This window comes from Anomaloglossus baeobatrachus, chromosome 4 (genome assembly GCF_048569485.1).
Source record: "Anomaloglossus baeobatrachus isolate aAnoBae1 chromosome 4, aAnoBae1.hap1, whole genome shotgun sequence".
In the NCBI taxonomy this organism is placed as follows: domain Eukaryota; kingdom Metazoa; phylum Chordata; class Amphibia; order Anura; family Aromobatidae; genus Anomaloglossus; species Anomaloglossus baeobatrachus.
The window spans coordinates 682,083,891-682,107,761 of NC_134356.1; the positions used below are offsets into that span (position 1 = coordinate 682,083,891).

The 23,871-nt window shown below is 50.2% G+C and overlaps 1 protein-coding gene across 3 annotated transcripts in view; it reads right to left on the minus strand.

Moving 5' to 3' along the window:
- The window catches only part of CHD3 (chromodomain helicase DNA binding protein 3), a 195,727-nt gene that overhangs the window by 99,907 nt on the left and 71,949 nt on the right, over positions 1-23,871 (minus strand). For all 3 annotated transcript variants that reach the window (XM_075346709.1, XM_075346710.1, XM_075346708.1), the window contains exons 10-11: positions 563-766; positions 93-298 (exon numbers count right to left, since the gene is read on the minus strand). In XM_075346709.1, coding sequence (XP_075202824.1) covers positions 93-298; positions 563-766 — 410 coding nt within the window. The remainder of the gene's footprint in view (positions 1-92; positions 299-562; positions 767-23,871) is intronic.

A 23,871-nucleotide genomic window follows, 5' to 3' on the forward strand; every position in this document is an offset into this window, starting at 1 on the left:
GAACCTAAGAGGTTAAACTGGCCCAATTAGCGCTAGCTACACCCCTGCGTGTATGGAGCGGGCTCAGCAGAGCCTCTCCCTTCTCCCCTCACCTGTGGTTGATCACTCTCTGTAGGGACATCCACTCCGGTTTGATTCCGTATTTATAAAACCTTTCCTCCATGTCGGAGTATTCAGCATCTTTGTTCTTCTCGCTCTTCCCCTCGTCTTCTCCCGAGCCGTAATCGAAAGGCGGTGGCTCATCCATGTCGTTTTTCCGCTGGAAATTGCGGTACATGACAGTGTGGAATATCTCCAGCTGAAAGAAGAGGATGAAAACAATACATCAATACAGCAAATAATGGATGGAGAGTGAGGAGGGGGATGCAGCTGCAGATTCTCACTCTGCCATTCTGAGACTGGATGCTGTGAGAGAGGAGGAAGAGGCGCAGAAGTCAGGAGACATTTGATTGTCTCACAGTACTGAGCAAATCTACCAGCAGTCGTCATCACATTACACCGGCCTAGAAATAGCAGAGTTGTCAATTTTTTTTATATCCTATTGTGATATACAGAAACGGACCTGGAGCTCGGTGATCCAGCAGCAGTGCCAGTACGACATGCCCGCCCACTTCACAAAGAACTCCCTCTCCGACCTCCCCTGCAGGCTCCGGGGCGGCTCCTGATCCGCAGCAGGATTGGGTATTGGAGGAAGCGGGATTCCTTCTGGAGGAACCCCCCAGCGCCAGTGCAGGATCTTCTGGACCCGACCGTTTAGCCGTGGGCACTAGAGACCAAAAACAGAACAATGAGTGAAGCAGACACAGCGCCCGGTCGCTCTGAGCACCGGATGTGGCTGCAGCGGGCCTGGCTTTATGTCGGAGAAATTGATGGAGTTTAAAATGATTTGCTAGACCCTGGTTTGGTGCCCCCTTTTAGAAATCGGCGGCTGCCAGAGCCGGGCACTGCGAGCCTTCTCCGCCAGCAACTAAATCCATTCTGGGCACCTTGTGTGATTACGGGGCACCAACTCTACTGTATAGGATTATTTGATTTATGTAATAAATGCAGAATGACTTCCGGTTCCGGCGCTGTGATGTGAGGATGCGGGAGACAGAGCTCCGCACGTTCCTCAGCCCCACACACCGACTACAAGAACCCCACGGCCAGGGGAGGAGGCGGAGAAAGGGAGGCGAGGAGCAGGAGGTGACCGTGCATGGAGCGGTACCTCCTCCGGAGCGGCGGCAGACAGCTGGAGCAGGGTGCTGCAGAGAGAGCAGTGCACATGGAGCGCAAAATGGCGGCCGCGGCGGTATGCAGGGAGGTGAGCGGGGACGGATGGAGGAGGAGGAGGGGGAGCAGCTGAGAGAGCAGCAAAGAGCTCGGCAACACGCTCAGCAGACAGCCCAGCAGCACGAGCAGCAGGCAGTCGAGCAGCAGACAGCCCAGCAGCAGACAGCCCAGCACAAGCAGCAGACAGCCCAGCACCAGCAGCAGATAGCCCAGCACCACGAGCAACAGACAGCCCAGCAGCACGAGCAGCAGGCAGCCGAGCAGCAGACAGCCCAGCACCACGAGCAGCAAACAGCCCAGCACCAGCAGCAGGCAGCCCAGCACCACGAGCAACAGACAGCCCAGCAGCAGGCAGCCGAGCAGCAGACAGCCCAGCACCACGAGCAGCAAACAGCCCAGCACCAGCAGCAGGCAGCCTGGCAGCACGAGCAACAGACAGCCCAGCAGCAGGCAGCCGAGCAGCAGACAGCCCAGCACCACGAGCAGCAAACAGCCCAGCACCAGCAGCAGGCAGCCCAGCACCAGGAGCTGCAGATAACCCAGCAGCACCAGCAGCAGACAGCCTGGCAGCACGAGCAACAGACAGCCCAGCAGCACCAGCAGCAGACAGCTCAGCAGCACAGCCAGTTCCCAGGCCTGCAAATTGATTATGACCGTCTGGCTGGAGCAGTGGCAGTGCACCTGGCAGACAAGATCAAAGACTCTCTAGAGGCCATGGTGGGGGCAGTGCTAGCACCCTTAAAGGAACAGATCGCACAGCAGGGAGCCAGGATGTCAGAGATGGAGCAAAGAATCTCTGACACAGAGGACCAGGTGACAGCATTAAAGGAGCAGCTGCAGGAGATGGTGGAGGGATCCCAGGCCATGAGAGACAAACTAGAGGATCTGGAAAACCGCTCCAGAAGAAGCAATTTAAGGCTGGTGGGACTGCCGGAATCTATAAGCATGCGGAAATTGGACAACATATGTGAAGCAGAGCTCCCCAAGGCGCTAGGTCTAACGCACAAATGCAGGGTGGAAAGAGCGCACAGAGTGGGCCCTGTAAGAGCGTCCAGGCACAGGAGGAACAAATGGGAAGGAAGACAGCACGGGAGTGACGGGACCAGCCAGGCCGCGCCAAGTGATAATAAAATACTTGGAATACAAAGACAAAGAAGAGATACTGCGAGCGTTTAGAGGAAGGAGGACCCCACTGTCTCTACAAGGGCATAAGGTGCTGATCTTCGGTGACTACTCGGCGGAGGTTACACGCAAAAGGAAAGCCTTTAGTAAGATTTGTACCGCGCTGTATCGTAAAGGCATAAAATTCCAACTGCTCTATCCTGCAATACTGAGAGTAACAAGACGTGATGGATCCCTTTTTGCGACGAAAGACTTGAGTGAGGCGGAGAGATGGATGGAGGAGATGGAGAACAGAAACCAGACGGAGGACTTCCCGGAGAGGCAACATACTCGGCAAGAAAGAGAGGAGGAAAGCCGGGCATCGGGCCGGAACGACTGGATGAAGGAGATACATGCAGGAAGTCTAAAAGCAAGGAGGTCGCCGTCGCGTTGGCCTGGAAATCAGAAGATGGGAGTGCCATGAGAGAGGCTGCAAGGAGAAGAATCGATATTTTTGAACTGAACTGAGGGGCCCAAGAGAGAGGGGACTGACGGAATGCAGGGGATGAGTAACATCTACTGTTTATTATTGCATTTTTACTTTCTGCTTCCACTTCCTACTTCCACTTCATAGTGCCTCTTACACTTTTCTTACACTTCCTTTTCCACCCCATTTATCTCTTCCTACTTCTTTTTCCACTTCCTCTTCTAATTCCTACTTCCTCTTCCACTTCCTCTTCCACTTCTTACTTCCTCTTCCACTTCCTCTTCCACTTCCACCTCCTACTTCCACTTCCTCTTCCACGTCCTACTTACTTCCACTTCCTACTTCCACCTCCTGTCCCACTTCCTCTTTCACTTCCTTTTCCACTTCCTCTTCTACTTCCTTTTCCACTTCCTACTTCCTCTTCCACTTCCTATTTCCTCTTCCACTTCCTACTTCCTCTTCCTCTTCCACCTCCTCTTCCACTTCCTACTTCCACTTCCTCTTCCACCTCCTCTTCCATTTCCTACTTCCTCTTCCACTTCCTACTTCCTCTACCACTTCTTCTACCACTTCCTTTTCCACTTCCTACTTCCACTTCCTACTTCCTCTTCCACTTCCTTTTCAATTTCCTACTTTCTCTTCCACTTTCTCTTCCTTTTCCACTTCCTACTTCCTCTTCCTACTTCCACTTCCTCTTCCTTTTCCACTTTACACTTCCTCTTCCACTTTCTTTTCCTCTTCCTCTTACACTTCCTTTTCCACTTCCTACTTCCTCTTCCTACTTCCACTTTTTTTTTTTTTCTTCTTGTAGGCTTTTCCATTCTTTTCTCTTTCTCTTCAGTTCCCCACGCCTCTTCAATCTATATGGATCAAGGTGCCCTTCCCCCTCGGGGGTGTAGGGGATCCTAACATCTATGGGGGACCGGGTTTCTCTCTCTTTAGTATCTACTGATAAATCGCTCTTCTGGTAGCCAGGTCACTTATGCTGATGGGAGGTGAAGTGAAATTGAGACCAGAGGCACCAAATAATAGGTATGGGCAATGAGGGAAGGGGCATTGTATGCTGGCACGGCTATTGGGCAAGGAGGGAGGGGGTATTGTATGCTGGCACGGCTATTGGGCAATGAGGGAGGGGGTATTGTATGCTGGCACGGCTATTGACCAGGAAGGCCTTGCTCTGGTGTGTTAGATAACAGAACAATGGGGGACAGGCCATATGTAAATGTTAATTAGGGGGCTGAGAGGGGATTGCGGAGCCAGGAGCATCACAGAAAAAATGGAAGTGACGAGACGATTGATTGTAAAGGGGGGGACAGTTGAGGGGTTGTTAGTTGACAATAGATTTAGGTTGAATAGTTGGGTTCAGGGAAAGCAACGCTATAAGCACGCCGAAAGAAAACTGAGGGCAGTTGGGGGGGTAGCCACCAGGTTTATAGTTAATGCCAAGAAGGGGACACAAGGTTGTGCCCAGGCAATACATAGTTGTCAGTACGCAGCGGAGTTAAGGCAGGGAAAAGACCAGGGAAAGGCGCCAAGACACACACAAGTGAGAACATATAGCGACACAAATGTCCCGAGATGTTGGGATAATGGTTAAATTAGTCACTTGGAACGTAAAAGGTTTGAAGTCTCCACATAAGCGCATGATGATATTACGACACCTTAAAAGACTGAAGGTAGATATCGCACTACTGCAGGAGACCCACCTGCAAAAAGGGGATTTTTTTCGTATGCAAAAATTATGGGTGGGGGCGGTAGTCGGGTCGGGATCCCAGGGAAGGAAGGCAGGGGTAATGATCTTAATAAACAAACACTTTACTCACGAAATAGTGTCCCAAGACAGTGATGATGGTGGGAGGTACATACATATCAAATTAACTAGCCCGCATGGAGAGTTTAGCATACACAATATATACGCCCCTAATAACGAACAAGAAGCCTTCTTTGACTTTATCACCAACAAATTGGGAGTGGATGTAGACCCAAATAAGATAGTGGGGGGAGATTTTAATGCAGTAGTTTCGAAAGAGGAGGATAGGAGGTATGGCAAGGAACAAGGTAGGCAGAGTAGGAATACAAAGGGTTTGATGGCCAAATTACTGGAAGACACAAATCTGCAGGACAGTTGGAGAACGCAACACCCATATGAACGTGAATTTACACACTACTCACACCCACACGAAGCATGGTCAAGGATTGACTTTATATTAGTAGACCAAAGACTCTGGCACAGGGGCAAGGATGTAGACATAGAGAACATGGTTATATCCGACCACAGCCCGGTGACCTTAGACCTAAATGACAGAATACAGAGGGGCTCGGATTATATATGGAGATTTCCATCATTCTTACTCAAAGATAAAGATTTTATTAAAACATTAAAGGAGTGGTGGGAGGAATATTGCGGCACTAACAGCGGGCACGAGGAAGAGGCAATGCTATTCTGGGAAACAGCGAAAGTAGTATTAAGGGGGAGACTGATGGGGCATGTAGCCAAAATCAGGAAACAGACGCAAAAACATTACCAGGAGGCAAGCACTAGTTTGAGAGAGAAATACACAAGGTACCTAGAAAACAAATCCCAAAAAGCAAAAGAAGAGTGGAAGGAAGCAAAACAAGAGTTTGACATGTGGGTAGGAAAACGAGAAGAACTAGTAAGGTCTCAGCAGGAGGTTGACTTGCACCGATTTGGCAATAAGGCAGGTAAACTGCTGGCTAACCTGGCAAAGGGAAGACGACCGTTGACATTAATAGCTAGTATGACAAGACAGGATGGGACCAAATCGACGAATCCGCAGGAGATCAACCAGATCTTGGGGGAATACTATGCCAAACTATATAGTAAGGGGGATGAAAATGGAGAAGGAGGGAGGGAATGGCTAAAGACATTAGGACTTACACAAATAACCGAGGACGAACTGACTAGACTGAACGCGGACATCACAATAGAGGAAGTGCAAACAACAATAGGAGAACTGAGTATACATAAAGCACCGGGGCCTGACGGGTTCAATGGGGAATTCTATAAAGTACTAAAGGAGGAAATATCACCCACGCTGACACGTATGTTTAATAAAATGTTAGGGGGTACGGGAATGTCTAGCCACCTTAACACTGCATATATAAAACTTTTACCCAAGGGAGATAAAAATTTGGACAATCCAACGAATTATAGACCAATCTCACTAATCAACTAAGACCTTAAACTAGTGGCCAAATTGATGGCCAGTCGATTAGCAGAGGTATTACCAAGGCTAATTTCTCCCGCTCAATCGGGGTTTGTAAAGGGGAGAGCAGCCGTGACGAACGTAAGAATGGCCATGATAGTAATGGACGCCATCAGACACAGGGATCTACAAGGAGGGGACTTTCCAGCCATGATCACGTTGGATGCTGAAAAAGCGTTTGATAATGTGCAGTGGCCATGGCTGGAAACAGTCCTAGATAATATGGGCTTCAGGGGAGCATTCAGAACATTTATAGGTATACTATATGCAAACCCTCAGGCAAGAGTGGTGACACCCGGATTTTTGTCACGACCCTTCTCTTTGACCAAAGGGACGAGACAGGGGTGCCCGCTGTCTCTCTCTTGTTCAATCTAGCCATTGAGCCATTATCAAAACTGATCAATGGAGGAGACTGCTTTGAGGGCATTAACATTGGAACGGAAAAAGTACATTCAGCTCTATTCGCGGACGATATCATATTATTCATGAATAGACCACAGAATGACCTTTTACAAACAATACAACAGATAGAGAGATTTGGGTCTATGGCAGGTTTTAAATTGAACAAGACAAAATGTGAAGTACTGTTTCTGAATGAGCGAACCCCTGAAAACCTATGGAATAGGGGATCACATATGTGGGATACCGATAGCAAAAACCCACCTTAAATACCTGGGGATCCAGATGGGACGCCAGCCTGCCTCCATTTATGAATTAAACTTCAAACCGCTGATACAGAAAATAGAACGAGAGCTAAAGATGTGGGAGGGGCTGCCGCTATCCCTGCTAGGTATAAGATGTGGGAGGGGCTGCCGCTATCCCTGCTAGGTATAAGATGTGGGAGGGGCTGCCGCTATCCCTGCTAGGTATAAGATGTGGGAGGGGCTGCCGCTATCCCTGCTAGGTATAAGATGTGGGAGGGGCTGCCGCTATCCCTGCTAGGTATAAGATGTGGAAGGGGCTGCCGCTATCCCTGCTAGGTATAAGATGTGGGAGGGGCTGCCGCTATCCCTGCTAGGTATAAGATGTGGGGGGGGCTGCCGCTATCCCTGCTAGGTATAAGATGTGGGAGGGGCTGCCGCTATCCCTGCTAGGTATAAGATGTGGGGGGGGGCTGCTGCTATCCCTGCTAGGTATAAGATGTGGGGGGGGCTGCCGCTATCCCTGCTAGGTATAAGATGTGGGGGGGGGCTGCTGCTATCCCTGCTAGGTATAAGATGTGGGGGGGGCTGCCGCTATCCCTGCTAGGTATAAGATGTGGGAGGGGCTGCCGCTATCCCTGCTAGGTATAAGATGTGGGGGGGGCTGCCGCTATCCCTGCTAGGTATAAGATGTGGGGGGGGCTGCCGCTATCCCTGCTAGGTATAAGATGTGGGAGGGGCTGCCGCTATCCCTGCTAGGTATAAGATGTGGGGGGGGCTGCCGCTATCCCTGCTAGGTATAAGATGTGGGAGGGGCTGCCGCTATCCCTGCTAGGTATAAGATGTGGGAGGGGCTGCCGCTATCCCTGCTAGGTATAAGATGTGGGAGGGGCTGCCGCTATCCCTGCTAGGTATAAGATGTGGGAGGGGCTGCCGCTATCCCTGCTAGGTATAAGATGTGGGGGGGGCTGCCGCTATCCCTGCTAGGTATAAGATGTGGGGGGGGCTGCCGCTATCCCTGCTAGGTATAAGATGTGGGGGGGGCTGCCGCTATCCCTGCTAGGTATAAGATGTGGGAGGGGCTGCCGCTATCCCTGCTAGGTATAAGATGTGGGAGGGGCTGCCGCTATCCCTGCTAGGTATAAGATGTGGGAGGGGCTGCCGCTATCCCTGCTAGGTATAAGATGTGGGAGGGGCTGCCGCTATCCCTGCTAGGTATAAGATGTGGGGGGGGCTGCCGCTATCCCTGCTAGGTATAAGATGTGGGAGGGGCTGCCGCTATCCCTGCTAGGTATAAGATGTGGGGGGGGGCTGCCGCTATCCCTGCTAGGTATAAGATGTGGGGGGGGCTGCCGCTATCCCTGCTAGGTATAAGATGTGGGAGGGGCTGCCGCTATCCCTGCTAGGTATAAGATGGGGGGGGGGGCTGCCGCTATCCCTGCTAGGTATAAGATGTGGGAGGGGCTGCCGCTATCCCTGCTAGGTATAAGATGTGGGGGGGGCTGCCGCTATCCCTGCTAGGTATAAGATGTGGGGGGGCTGCCGCTATCCCTGCTAGGTAGAAACCACCTCTTAAAAATGATGAGTTTCTCCAAGCTGCTATACCCAATGCAGACTATCCCTATATTATTAAAGCATGCGGATGTAAACAGACTGAATAAAGCATTTACAAGCTTCCTATGGAAGAGAAAAAGACCAAGAATTAGGGCGGAAAAACTAATGCTACCACTGGAAAAGGGAGGAATCAAGATGCCAAATGTGAGAGGCTACAACCTTGCATGCTTGATGAGGCACGTAATAGACTGGCTGAGGAAGACGAAGGGAATTTTGTTACTTACCGTAAATTCCTTTTCTTCTAGCTCCAATTGGGAGACCCAGACGATTGGGTGTATAGCTACTGCCTCCGGAGGCCACACAAAGCATTACACTAAAAAGTGTAAGGCCCCTCCCCTTCTGGCTATACACCCCCCGTGGGAACACGGGATGCTCAGTTTTAGTGCCAAAGCAAGAAGGAGGAAAGCCAATAACTGGTTTAAACAAATTCAATCCGAAGAACATCGGAGAACTGAAAACCGTTCAACATGAACAACATGTGTACCCGAAAAAACCAAAAATCCCGAAGGAAACAGGGCGGGTGCTGGGTCTCCCAATTGGAGCTAGAAGAAAAGGAATTTACGGTAAGTAACAAAATTCCCTTCTTCTTCGGCGCTCCATTGGGAGACCCAGACGATTGGGACGTCCAAAAGCAGTCCCTGGGTGGGTAAAGAAATACCTCATGTTAGAGCTGCAAAAACAGCCCTTCCCTACGAGGAGGCAACCGCCGCCTGCAGGACTCTTCTACCTAGGCTGGCGTCCGCCGAAGCATAGGTATGCACCTGATAATGTTTGGTGAAAGTGTGCAGACTCGACCAGGTGGCTGCCTGGCACACCTGTTGAGCCGTAGCCTGGTGTCGTAATGCCCAGGACGCACCCACGGCTCTGGTTGAGTGGGCCTTTAGCCCTGAAGGAACCGGAAGCCCAGCAGAACGGTAGGCTTCAAGAATTGGTTCTTTGATCCATCGAGCCAGGGTGGCTTTTGAAGCCTGCGACCCTTTGCGCTTACCAGCGACAAGGACAAAGAGTGCATCGGAGCGGCGCAGGGGCGCCGTGCGGGAAATGTAGATTCTGAGTGCTCTCACCAGATCTAACAAATGTAAATCCTTCTCATACCGATGAACTGCATGAGGACAAAAGGAAGGCAATGAGATATCCTGATTTAGATGAAAAGAGGATACCACCTTAGGGAGAAACTCCTGAATGGGGCGCAGCACTACCTTGTCCTGGTGGAAGACCAGGAAAGGAGCCTTGGAAGACAGCGCTGCTAGCTCAGACACTCTCCGAAGAGATGTGATCGCTACCAGAAAAGCCACTTTCTGCGATAGTCGAGAAAGTGAAACATCCCTCAGAGGCTCGAAGGGCGGCTTCTGGAGGGCAACAAGTACCCTGTTCAGATCCCATGGATCTAACGGCCGCTTGTACGGGGGTACGATATGACAAACCCCCTGCAGGAACGTGCGCACCTTAGAAAGTCGTGCTAGACGCTTCTGAAAAAAGACGGATAGCGCTGAGACTTGCCCTTTAAGGGAGCCGAGCGACAAACCTTTTTCTAACCCAGATTGCAGGAAAGAAAGAAAAGTAGGCAATGCAAATGGCCAGGGAGACACTCCCTGAGCAGAGCACCAGGATAAGAATATCTTCCACGTTCTGTGGTAGATCTTAGCAGACGTGGGCTTCCTAGCCTGTCTCATGGTGGCAACGACCCCTTGGGATAATCCTGAAGACGCTAGGATCCAGGACTCAATGGCCACACAGTCAGGTTCAGGGCCGCAGAATTCCGATGGAAAAACGGCCCTTGGGACAGTAAGTCTGGTCGGTCTGGTAGTGCCCACGGTTGGCCGACCGTGAGATGCCACAGATCCGGGTACCACGACCTCCTCGGCCAGTCTGGGGCGACGAGTATGACGCGGCTGCAATCGGATCTGATCTTGCGTAGCACTCTGGGCAAGAGTGCCAGAGGTGGAAACACATAAGGGAGCCGGAACTGCGACCAATCTTGCACCAAGGCGTCTACCGCCAGAGCTCTTTGATCGCGAGACCGCGCCATGAAGGTCGGAACCTTGTTGTTGTGCCGAGACGCCATTAGGTCGACATCCGGCACCCCCCAGCGGTGACAGATTTCCTGAAACACGTCTGGGTGAAGGGACCACTCCCCTGCGTCCATACCCTGGCGACTGAGGAAGTCTGCTTCCCAGTTTTCCACGCCCGGGATGTGAACCGCGGATATGGTGGATGCTCTGTCCTCCACCCACATCAGAATCCGCCGGACTTCCTGGAAGGCTTGCCGACTGCGTGTCCCTCCTTGGTGGTTGATGTATGCCACCGCTGTGGAGTTGTCCGACTGAATTCGGATCTGCTTTCCTTCCAGCCACTGCTGGAAGGCTAGTAGGGCCAGATACACTGCCCTGATTTCCAGAACATTGATCTGAAGGGTGGACTCCTGCTGAGTCCACGTACCCTGAGCCCTGTGGTGGAGAAAAACTGCTCCCCACCCTGACAGACTCGCGTCCGTCGTGACTACTGCCCAGGATGGGGGTAGGAAGGATCTTCCCTGTGATAAAGAGGTGGGAAGAAGCCACCACTGCAAAGAGTCCTTGGTCGTCTGGGACAGGGAGACTTCCCTGTCCAGGGATGTTGACTTCCCGTCCCATTGGCGGAGAATGTCCCACTGAAGTGGGCGCAGATGAAACTGCGCAAACGGGACTGCCTCCATTGCTGCCACCATCTTCCCTAGGAAGTGCATGAGGCGCCTCAAGGGGTGCGACTGACCTTGAAGGAGAGACTGCACCCCTGTCTGTAGCGACCGCTGCTTGTCCAGCGGAAGCTTCACTATCGCTGAGAGAGTATGAAACTCCATGCCAAGATACGTTAGTGATTGGGTCGGTGACAGATTGGACTTTGAAAAGTTGATGATCCACCCGAAAGTCTGGAGAGTCTCTAGCGCAACATTCAGGCTGAGTTGGCATGCCCCTTGAGAGGGTGCTTTGACAAGCAGATCGTCTAAGTAAGGGATCACCGAGTGTCCCTGAGAGTGCAAGATTGCTACCACTGCCGCCATGACCTTGGTGAAAACCCGTGGGGCTGTCGCCAGACCAAATGGCAGAGCTACGAATTGTAGATGGTCGTCTCCTATCACGAAACGTAGAAAGCGTTGGTGCTCTGTAGCAATCGGCACGTGGAGATAAGCATCTTTGATGTCTATTGATGCAAGGAAATCTCCTTGAGACATTGAGGCAATGACGGAGCGGAGGGATTCCATCCGGAACCGCCTTGCGTTCACATGCTTGTTGAGCAGTTTTAGGTCCAGAACAGGACGGAATGAGCCGTCCTTTTTTGGCACCACAAAGAGATTGGAGTAAAAACCTTGCCCTTGTTCCTGAAGAGGAACAGGGATCACCACTCCTTCTGCTCTTAGAGAGCTCACCGCCTGCAGAAGGGCATCTGCTCGGTCGGGATGTGGGGAAGTTCTGAAGAACCGAGGCGGAGGACGAGAACTGAACTCTATCCTGTACCCGTGAGACAGAATGTCTCTCACCCAACGGTCTTTGACCTGTGGCAGCCAAATGTCGCAAAAGCGGGAGAGCCTGCCACCGACCGAGGATGCGGAGAGAGGAGGCCGAAAGTCATGAGGTAGCCGGCTTGGAAGCGGCTCCTCCGGTTGCTTTCTTGGGGCGTGAGTGAGCCCGCCAGGCATCTGAGCTCCTTTGCTCCTTCTGAGTCCCTTTGGACGAGGAGAATTGGGGCTTGCCCGAGCCTCGAAAGGACCGAAACCTCGACTGCCACTTCCTCTGCTGAGGTTTGCTTGATCTGGGCTGGGGTAAGGAGGAGTCCTTACCCTTGGACTGTTTAATGATTTCAGCCAATTGCTCACCAAACAGTCTGTCTCCAGATAGCGGCAAGCTGGTTAAACATTTCTTGGAAGCAGAATCTGCTTTCCATTCCTATAACCACAAGGCTCTGCGCAAAACCACAGAGTTGGCAGACGCCATTGAGGTACGGCTCGTAGAGTCCAGTACCGCATTGATAGCGTATGTCGCAAACGCAGACATTTGCGTAGTTAAGGACGCCACTTGCGGCACTGCTGGACGTATGAAAGAGTCCACCTGTGCCAGACCAGCGGAAATAGCTTGGAGTGCCCACACGGCCGCGAATGCTGGAGCAAACGACGCGCCGATGGCTTCATAGACAGATTTCAACCACAGGTCCATCTGTCTGTCATTGGCATCTTTAAGTGAAGCCCCATCCTCCACTGCAACTATGGATCTAGCCGCAAGCCTGGATATTGGGGGATCCACCTTTGGACACTGGGTCCAGCGTTTGACCACGTCAGGGGGAAAGGGATAACGTGTATCCTTAAGACGTTTGGAAAAACGCTTGTCTGGATAAGCATGATGTTTCTGGACTGATTCTCTGAAGTCAGAGTGGTCCAGAAAAGTACTCAATTTACGCTTGGGATACCGAAAATGGAACTTCTCCTGCTGTGCAGCTGCCTCCTCTGCTGAAGGGGCTGGGGGAGAAATATCCAACAGTCTATTGATGGCCGCTATAAGGTCATTTACCATTGCGTCACCATCAGGGTTATCTAGATTGAGAGCGGTGTCAGGATTAGACTCCTGATCACCCACCTCTGTCCCCTCACACAGGGACTCTTCTCGTTGAGACCCTGACCAGTGTGATGACGTCGAGGGTCTTTCCCAGCGAGCCCGCTTAGGCTGCCTGGGACTGTCATCCGAGTCAGAGTCTTCAGCCTGTGATGCTTGGGACCCCCTTGAAGTACGGATTAGTTCCAACTGAGGGGGACCGGGGAGCATAGACACAGCAGTGTCCATGGTCTGAGAAACTGGCCTGGACTGCAAGGTCTCCAGGATTTTTGTCATAGTCACAGACATCTTATCAGCAAAAATTGCAAATTCTGTCCCCGTCACCGGGGCAGGGTTCACAGGCGTCTCTGCCTGGGCCACTACTACCATAGGCTCTGGCTGCCGAAGTGGCACAGGGATTGAACATTGCACACAATGGGGGTCATTGGAGCCTGCCGGTAGATTAGCCCCACATGCGACACAAGCAGTGCATACCGCCCGTGCCCTGGCACCCTTGCGTTTTGCGGATGACATGTTGTTGTCTCCTCAGAGCAATATAGGGTATAAGCCAAGAAGCGACCGTACAGTGCAATATCAATATATATGGTACAGGGAAAAAATGCACCAAAAAACACTGTGGCACTAGTGGGGCCAGCACTTATGTGCAGCTTACCGCCCGCAGAAACGCGGGTGTGTGGTCAGCAGAGTCCCTTGTCTGGGTCCCCCAGAGCCCGTGTCCTTTCTCCAGCCAGACTGCATGCAGGAATGGCTGCCGGCGTCCTGTGGAGAGGGGCGGGCCCTGGGCGTGTTGAGACCAAGAGCGGGAAACCTGCGCCCCACTGTGCCCAGTGAGAGGGCTGGAGTATGTAAATAAGACTCCAGCCCTCAGCGCTGACTATGGAACAGCGTCTCTCCCTTCCCCTGATTGACAGGGTGGGGGCGGGAACGAAGCGGAGCTAGGCCGCAAAAGCCGGGGACTAGATTTATGAGCGCTGCCGCCGTAAAAGCGCGGTCAGCGCGAGTCCCCGGCGCACTACAAGTCCCAGCCGCGCCGCCGCTCCCGGAGCGGCCGGTGCGGTAGTTCCCAACAATAAAATCACTCAGCTAAGCTGCAGTGACTGTAACCCCAGCGCGCAGCGCTACTGTCCCCGGCGCACTAGCACACCCAGCAAGTCTGGAGTGTGCGTGGCCTGTCTGTGCGGGGACACAGAGTACCTGAATGTTGCAGGGCCTTGTCCCTGACGGTACTCAGCTCCTCCAGCAGGTTCTCTGGGTCTGTGGATGGAGCCCGGCCTCAGGGTTTGGGGGCCGGTAAGATCCCACTTCCACAGAGCCCCTCAGGGGGATGGGGAAGGAAAACAGCATGTGGGCTCCAGCCTCCGTACCCGCAATGGGTACCTCAACCTTACAAACCACAAGTGGGGTGAGAAGGGAGCATGCTGGGGGCCCTATATGGGCCCTCTTTTCTTCCATCCGATATAGTCAGCAGCTACTGCTGACTAAACAGTGGAGCTATGCGTGGATGTCTGACCTCCTTCGCACAAAGCTTGAAAACTGAGCATCCCGTGTTCCCACGGGGGGTGTATAGCCAGAAGGGGAGGGGCCTTACACTTTTTAGTGTAATGCTTTGTGTGGCCTCCGGAGGCAGTAGCTATACACCCAATCGTCTGGGTCTCCCAATGGAGCGCCGAAGAAAAATAGCTATTCTAACATAAAATTGGAAAGTGAGTACTGTAGACCATGGGACTTGGGGGCAATATTACACACGTCATTGGCCAATATTCCGAGGAAAATTAAGCACTCCCTGGTATGTAGGGATACGATAATGGCGTGGAAAGCAGTGAGGAAAAAGTTTAACCTGTCCTGGAGAATCTCCAAATACCTAAATATCTGGAATTTTCCGGAATTCCCAGCAGGGAGGGAAAACAAACTATTTCTAGAATGGAGAAATAAGGGGATCGGTGGGGTGAAGGATCTGCTCCATGAAACGGAACATAGGTGGTTGACCCTTGAGGAGATGGTGAACAGGTACGGGCTTTCCCCATTCCAAATCATACAATACAAACAGGTGGAAAAGGGAATAATGGGACTATTGAGGGATGTTAGAAAAGAACAGGTAATGAATGAAATGGACCAATTTATAATGAAGGATAAACAGGAGATTACTATCTCCTCCCTGTACAAAGATCTGAGAACAGCACTGGTACCACTGCACTTGGACCAGGTCTGGGGAGCATGGGCACGACAACTAAAAGATACAGAGGCAGGGGAAAAGATACAGCAGGGATGGATGAGGATGAGGAAGGAGGTGATTAATGAGGGCTGGAGGGACACACAGTTTAGATTAATGCACAGAGCAATTTATGGTTTTAACATCCCTACCAAGCAGACGATGAATAAAATAGAACATTGCCCCAAATGTAAGCAGACGAAAACGGACTTATACCACGGGATTTGGCAGTGCCCAGAAAGTCAGAAATTTGGGGGAAAAATGAAGACACTTATAGAAAAAGTATGGGAAGTGGAAATGGAACTAGACCCATTGTTATGGATTTTCCACCACAGGACTAAAGAAAAGGAAGGAGGAGGAGATACACGGGGGACCACGATTCCAAGACTCTTCCATAATATTGCTATGATAGGGAAAAAGGCCCTACTACGCAGATGGCTCGAGGAATCTGTTCCATCAGAGGAGGAGGTGGTCAATCAGATTAAAAAGCTGCTCAATATTGAACAGTTGGAAGCCGAAAGAAATAAGGACGAACTAACGGGAAACTTTTTTAAAAAATGGAAGAGATTTATAGTACAACAGTATGGAGTTGCAGAAATACGGAAAGTGGTATCTCCTTTCACTAATACGGAATCTACTGGGAGACTTGCAAGGCACATTGGGAAAGCTGAAAATACACACGCAGTAGAGACACGACAGTAGGGCGAGACGAGGGTTTCAGAGAAATAGGGCTTCAAACGGGAATCAGAATATAGAGGAGCTGTGTGTTCTTTCGCGACTTATACCTGGTGTTCAGTGTATTAAAAATGTTAGGGGGGATAAAGTGGGAATAAAAGAGGGTGGGTTAAGACAAGGGTGGGTAAATTGGTAAGGTGAATTTATTCTTGTTCAAATGTTAGATATATTGTAATGATTCTGAAAACTTCAATAAAATGTGTTTAAAATAAATGCAGAATAAAATGTGTTATTTTGTAATAATACCTTTATTTTGTATTTTGGGAGGTTCCCTTGTGTTGACTATTATTATTATTATTATTATTATTATTATTATTATTATTATTATTATTATTATTATTAATTCTTATTATTATCATTAAAACAATAAATCTAATTAAAAAAATAACATTATTATTATATAAAATAAATCTAGAAATGTACTAAAAAAATAAGAAAATTACTATTATTATTATTATTATAAAAAAATCAAATATATCAATGTAAGAAAAAAAAATAATGTTGTTATTATTATTATTATTAGTAGGACTAGTAGTAGTATATCAAAATATATAAATGAAAAGAAAAAATAAGAGATAATTATGTATTATTATTATTATTATTATTATTATTATTATTATTAATAATAATAATTAAACAATACAGAAATGTAAACAAAAGATAATTTATTATATAACATAAATATATAAATGTAAGCAGAAAAATATTATTATTATTATATAAATGCAAGAAAAAAAATAAGGAACAATAACTATTAATAAAATTATTATTATTATAAATTAAATATAGAAATGTAAGGAAAAAATAAGAAACTATGATTATATAAAAGTAATACATAAAGTAAAACATAATTCAGTATTATTATATAAAAATATATAAATGTAAGCAAAAAAAATAACAATTAATATTTTTATTATCATATAAAAGTAAATTAATGTAAGCAATAAGATATTATTATCATTATTATTATATAAAAATAAATATATCAATGTAAGCAAAAAAATAAAAAAAATATTATTTTTATTATTATATAAATACAAGCAAAAAAATAAGGAAAATAACTGTTAATAAATTTATTATTATTATTTAAAATTAAATATATAAATGTAAGGAAAAAATAAGAAACTATTATAGAAAAATAATATATAAATGTAAGGAAAGAAGGGAATTTTGTTTACTTACCGTAAATTCCTTTTCTTCTAGCTCCAATTGGGAGACCCAGACAATTGGGTGTATAGCTTCTGCCTCCGGAGGCCACACAAAGTATTACACTTAAAAGTGTAAAGCCCCTCCCCTACTGCCTATACACCCCCCCGTGTATCACGGGCTCCTCAGTTTTGGTGCAAAAGCAGGAAGGAGGAAACTTAGAATTTGGTCTAAAGTAATTCAATCCGAAGGAAGTTCGGAAAACTGAAAACCATTCAACATGAACAACATGTGTACACAAAGAACAACAGCCCGAAGGGAACAGGGGCGGGTGCTGGGTCTCCCAATTGGAGCTAGAAGAAAAGGAATTTACGGTAAGTAAACAAAATTCCCTTCTTCTTTGTCGCTCCATTGGGAGACCCAGACAATTGGGACGTCCAAAAGCAGTCCCTGGGTGGGTAAAATAATACCTCATAATAGAGCCGTAAAACGGCCCCTTCCTACAGGTGGGCAACCGCCGCCTGAAGGATTCGCCTACCTAGGCTGGCATCCGCCGAAGCATAGGTATGCACCTGATAGTGTTTCGTGAAAGTGTGCAGACTCGACCAGGTAGCCGCCTGACACACCTGCTGAGCCGTAGCCTGGTGCCGCAAAGCCCAGGACGCACCCACGGCTCTGGTAGAATGGGCCTTCAGCCCTGATGGAACCGGAAGCCCAGAGGAACGGTAGGCTTCGAGAATTGGTTCCTTGATCCACCGAGCCAGGGTTGATTTGGAAGCCTGTGACCCTTTACGCTGGCCAGCGACAAGGACAAAGAGTGCATCCGAGCGGCGCAGGTGCGCCGTACGAGAAATGTAGAGTCTGAGTGCTCTCACCAGATCCAACAAGTGCAAATCCTTTTCACATTGGTGAACTGGATGTGGACAAAGAGAAGGTAAGGAGATATCCTGATTGAGATGAAAGGGGGATACCACCTTAGGGAGAAATTCTGGAACCGGACGCAGAACCACCTTGTCCTGGTGAAACACCAGGAAAGGAGCCTTGCATGACAGCGCTGCTAGTTCAGACACTCTCCGAAGTGATGTGACTGCTACTAGGAAGACCACTTTCTGCGAAAGGCGTGAAAGAGAAATATCCTTCATTGGCTCAAAAGGTGGTTTCTGAAGAGCCATCAGCACCCTGTTCAGATCCCAGGGTTCTAACGGCCGCTTGTAAGGAGGGACTATGTGACAAACCCCCTGCAGGAACGTGCGCACCTTTGGAAGTCTGGCTAGGCGCTTCTGGAAAAACACAGAGAGCGCTGAGACTTGTCCCTTCAGAGAACCGAGCGACAAACCCTTTTCCAATCCAGATTGAAGGAAGGAAAGAAAAGTGGGCAAAGCAAATGGCCAGGGAGAAAGACCCTGATCAGCGCACCAGGATAAGAATATTCTCCACGTCCTGTGGTAGATCTTGGCGGACGTTGGTTTCCTAGCCTGTCTCATAGTGGCAATGACCTCCTGAGATAACCCTGAAGTTGCTAGGATCCAGGACTCAATGGCCACACAGTCAGGTTGAGGGCCGCAGAATTCAGATGGAAAAACGGCCCTTGAGACAGCAAGTCTGGTCGGTCTGGTAGTGCCCACGGTTGACCCACCGTGAGATGCCACAGATCCGGGTACCACGACCTCCTCGGCCAGTCTGGAGCGACGAGGATGGCGCGGCGGCAGTCTGACCTGATCTTGCGTAACACTCTGGGCAACAGTGCCAGAGGGGGAAACACATAAGGCAGTTGAAACTGCGACCAATCCTGAACTAATGCGTCTGCCGCCAGAGCTCTGTGATCTTGAGACCGTGCCAAGAATGCCGGGACCTTGTTGTTGTGCCGGGACGCCATTAGGTCGACGTCCGGCATCCCCCAGCGGCAACAGATCTCTTGAAATACGTCCGGGTGAAGGGACCATTCCCCTGCGTCCATGCCCTGGCGACTGAGAAAGTCTGCTTCCCAGTTTTCTACGCCCGGGATGTGAACTGCGGATATGGCGGATGCTGTGGCTTCCGCCCACAGCAGAATCCGCCGGACTTCCTGGAAGGCTTGCCGACTGCGTGTTCCGCCTTGGTGGTTGATGTATGCCACCGCTGTGGAGTTGTCCGACTGAATTCGGATCTGTTTGCCTTCCAGCCACGGCTGGAACGCTTTTAGGGCAAGATACACTGCCCTTATCTCCAGAACATTGATCTGCAGGGAGGACTCTGGCTGAGTCCAGGTACCCTGGGCCCTGTGGTGGAGAAAGACCGCTCCCCACCCTGACAGGCTCGCGTCCGTCGTGACCACCGCCCAGGATGGTGGTAGGAAGGATTTCCCCTTCGACAATGAAGTGGGAAGAAGCCACCACCGAAGAGAGGCTTTGGCTGCCTGAGAAAGGGAGACGTTCCTGTCGAGGGACGTCGACTTCCTGTCCCACTTGCGGAGAATGTCCCATTGAAGTGGACGCAGATGAAACTGCGCAAAAGGAACTGCCTCCATTGCTGCCACCATCTTCCCCAGGAAGTGCATGAGGCGCCTCAAGGGGTGTGACTGGCCTTGAAGGAGAGATTGCACCCCTGTCTGTAGTGAACGCTGCTTGTCCAGCGGAAGCTTCACTATCGCTGGAAGAGTATGAAACTCCATGCCAAGATATGTCAGTGATTGGGCCGGTGTCAGATTTGACTTTGTGAAATTGATGATCCACCCGAATCTCTGAAGAGTCTCCAGAGCAATGTTCAGGCTGTGTTGGCATGCCACTCGGGAGGGTGCCTTGACAAGCAGATCGTCTAAGTAAGGGATCACCGAGTGTCCCTGAGAGTGTAGGACTGCTACAACTGCTGCCATGACCTTGGTGAAGACCCGTGGTGCTGTCGCCAGGCCGAAAGGCAGTGCCACGAACTGAAGGTGTTCGTCCCCTATGGCGAAACGCAGGAAGCGCTGATGCTCTGGTGCAATCGGTACGTGGAGATAAGCATCTTTGATGTCGATTGATGCTAGGAAATCTCCTTGGGACATTGAGGCGATGACGGAGCGGAGCGATTCCATCCGGAACCGCCTGGTTTTCACGTGTTTGTTGAGCAGTTTTAGGTCCAGAAAAGGACGGAAAGATCCGTCCTTTTTTGGCACCACAAACAAGTTGGAGTAAAAACCGTGACCCTGTTGCTGAAGAGGAACAGGGATCACCACTCCTTCTGCCTTCAGAGTGCACACCGCCTGAAGAAGAGCATCGGCTCGCTCGGTGGGCGGAGATGTTCTGAAGAAACGAGTCGGAGGACGAGAGCTGAGCTCTATCCTGTAACCGTGAGACAGAATGTCTCTCACCCAACGGTCTTGTACCTGTGGCAACCAGGCGTCGCAAAAGCGGGAGAGCCTGCCACCGACCGAGGATGCGGCGTGAAGAGGCCGAAAGTCATGAGGAGGCCGCTTTGGGAGCGGTTCCTCCGGCGGTCTTTTTAAGAACTTTTTGGAAGCAGAGTCTGCCTTCCATTCACGTAGCCACATGGCCCTGCGGACTGCCACCGAATTGGCGGATGCTACCGCCGTACGGCTCGTAGAGTCCAGGACAGCATTAATGGCGTAGGACGCAAACGTTGACGCCTGAGAGGTTAATGACACCACCTGCGGAGCAGAGGCACGTGTGACTGCATTAATCTGCGAGTGACAAGCTGAGATAGCTTGGAGCGCCCATACGGCTGCGAATGCCGGAGCAAAGGACGCGCCGATAGCCTCATAGATGGATTTCAACCAGAGCTCCATCTGTCTGTCAGTGGCATCTTTGAGTGAAGCCCCATCTTCCACTGCAACTATGGATCTAGCCGCCAGTCTGGAGACTGGAGGATCCACCTTGGGACACTGAGCCCAACCCTTGACAACGTCAGGGGGGAAGGGATAACGTGTGTCCTTAAGGCGCTTAGAAAAGCGCTTATCTGGACAAGCTCGGTGTTTCTGGACTGCCTCTCTGAAGTCGGAGTGATCCAGGAACATACTCATTGTACGCTTGGGAAACCTAAAACGGAATTTCTCCTGCTGAGAAGCTGACTCCTCAATTGGAGGAGCTGGGGGAGAAAGATCCAACACCTGATTGATGGACGCTATAAGGTCGTTCACTATGGCGTCCCCTTCTGGTGTGTCTAGGTTGAGAGCGGCTTCAGGATCAGAGTCCTGATCTGCCCCCTCCGCTTCATCCTCTAGAGAGTCCTCCTGCTGAGACCCTGAGCAGTGTGATGAAGTCGAGGGAAGCTCCCAGCGACCCCGCTTAGGTGGTCTGGGACTGCGGTCCGTGTCAGAGACCTCACCTTGAGACCTATGAGTCACCCCAGGAGCACTTTGCTGCTCCAACCGAGGGGGGCCTGGGGTCAATGATTCAACAGTGCCCGGGGCCTGTGTTACAGGTCTGGACTGCAAAGCTTCTAGTATCTTAGCAGACCATTTATCCATAGTCTCAGAAAGTTTGTCAGCGAATACTGCAAACTCCGTCCCTGTCACCTGGACAGTGGCAGCCGGTGTTTCTACCTGGGCCGAGGGTCCCACTAGTGGCTGAGGCTCCGGCTGAGTAAGTACCATAGGTGCCGAGCATTGCACACAATGAGGGTAGGTGGAACCTGCAGGTAGCATAGCCGCACATGAGGTACAGGTTGCAAAGTAAGCCTGTGCTTTGGCACCCTTGCTATTTGCAGACGACATGCTGTTGTCTCCTCTGAGTACAATCTGGGAGGGTATATAGCCAAAAACCAGTGCGACCGTACAGAGTAAATGTATAGCATATAAACCTCTATATATATACACTTCGGCACCCAGGGGGGCCAGCACCTAGAAACAGGTGCGGCTTACCGACCGCCCAAAGCGGTTGTGTGATCACCAGATTCCCTGCTGGGCCTCCCAGAGCCTGTTGTCTCTCCTCTCCAGCGTCAGAAGTGCTGACAGGAATGGCTGCCAGCGTTCTGTGAGGAGGAGGGGGCCGTGGGCGTGCCCAAGAAAGTGCGGGAATCTGGTGTCCCACTGTGCTCAGTGAGGGGGGAGGAGGATACAAAGTATGCTCCAGCCCTCAGAGCTGACGTCCAGTGCAGCGTCCCTCCCTTCCCCTGACTGACAGGCCCGGGGGCGGGAATATGCAGTACTAGGCCGCAAAAGCCGGGGACTAAAGTTATAAGCGCGGCCGGCAAACAAGCGCGGTCAGCGCGGTAGTCCCGGCGCACTAACACACCCAGCAGTGCTGCAGTGTGTATGACACAAGCGCTCCATGCGCTGTCCCCAAGGGGACACAGAGTACCTCACAGTAGCAGGGCCTTGTCCCTGACGATACCCAGCTCCTGTCCAGCAGATTCCCCAGGGGCTGCGGAGGGAGCACGGTCCCAGTGTCTGGAGACCGATTAGGATCCCACTTCACCCAGAGCCCTGCAGGGATGGGGAAGGAAAACAGCATGTTGGCTCCTGCCTATGTACCCGCAATGGGTACCTCAACCTTAACCGCACCGCCGACCAGAGTGGGGTGAGAAGGGAGCATGCTGGGGGCCCTATATGGGCCCACTTTTCTTCCATCCGAAATAGTCAGCAGCTGCTGCTGACTAAATTGTGGAGCTATGCGTGCATGTGTGCCTCCTTCGCACAAAGCATAAAAACTGAGGAGCCCGTGATACACGGGGGGGTGTATAGGCAGTAGGAGAGGGGCTTTACACTTTTAAGTGTAATACTTTGTGTGGCCTCCGGAGGCAGAAGCTATACACCCAATTGTCTGGGTCTCCCAATGGAGCGACAAAGAAACATAATTCAGTATTACTATATAAAAATATATAAATGTAAGTAAAAAAATGACAATTAGTATTTTTATTATTATATAAAAGTAAATAAATTAACATAAGAAATAAATAAGATTATTATTATTATATAAAAATAAATATATCAATGTAAGCAAAAAATAAAAAAAAATATATAATATAGAAATAAGAAAAAAGAAGGGAATTTTGTTACTTACCGTAAATTCCTTTTCTTCTAGCTCCTATTGGGAGACCCAGACGATTGGGTGTATAGCTACTGCCTCCGGAGGCCACACAAAGCATTACACTAAAAAGTGTAAGGCCCCTCCCCTTCTGGCTATACACCCCCAGTGGGATCACTGGCTCACCAGTTTTAGTGCAAAAGCAAGAAGGAGGAAAGCCAAGAACTGGTTTAAACAAATTCACTCCGAAGTAACGTCGGAGAACTGAAAACCGTTCAACATGAACAACATGTGTACCCGAAAAACAACCAAAAATCCCGAAGGACAACAGGGCGGGTGCTGGGTCTCCCAATAGGAGCTAGAAGAAAAGGAATTTACGGTAAGTAACAAAATTCCCTTCTTCTTCGGCGCTCCATTGGGAGACCCAGACGATTGGGACGTCCAAAAGCTGTCCCTGGGTGGGTAAAGAATACCTCATGTTAGAGCTGCGAAGACAGCCCTCCCCTACGGGGAGGCAACTGCCGCCTGCAGGACTCTTCTACCTAGGCTGGCGTCCGCCGAAGCATAGGTATGCACCTGATAATGTTTGGTGAAAGTGTGCAGACTCGACCAGGTAGCTGCCTGGCACACCTGTTGAGCCGTAGCCTGGTGTCGCAATGCCCAGGACGCCCCCACGGCTCTGGTAGAATGGGCCTTCAGCCCTGATGGAACCGGAAGCCCAGCAGAACGGTAGGCTTCAAGAATTGGTTCTCTGATCCATCGAGCCAGGGTGGCTTTGGAAGCCTGCGACCCTTTGCGCTTACCAGCGACAAGGACAAAGAGTGCATCCGAGCGGCGCATGGGTGCCGTGCGGGAAATGTAGATTCTGAGTGCTCTCACCAGATCTAACAAATGTAAATCCTTTTCATACCGAT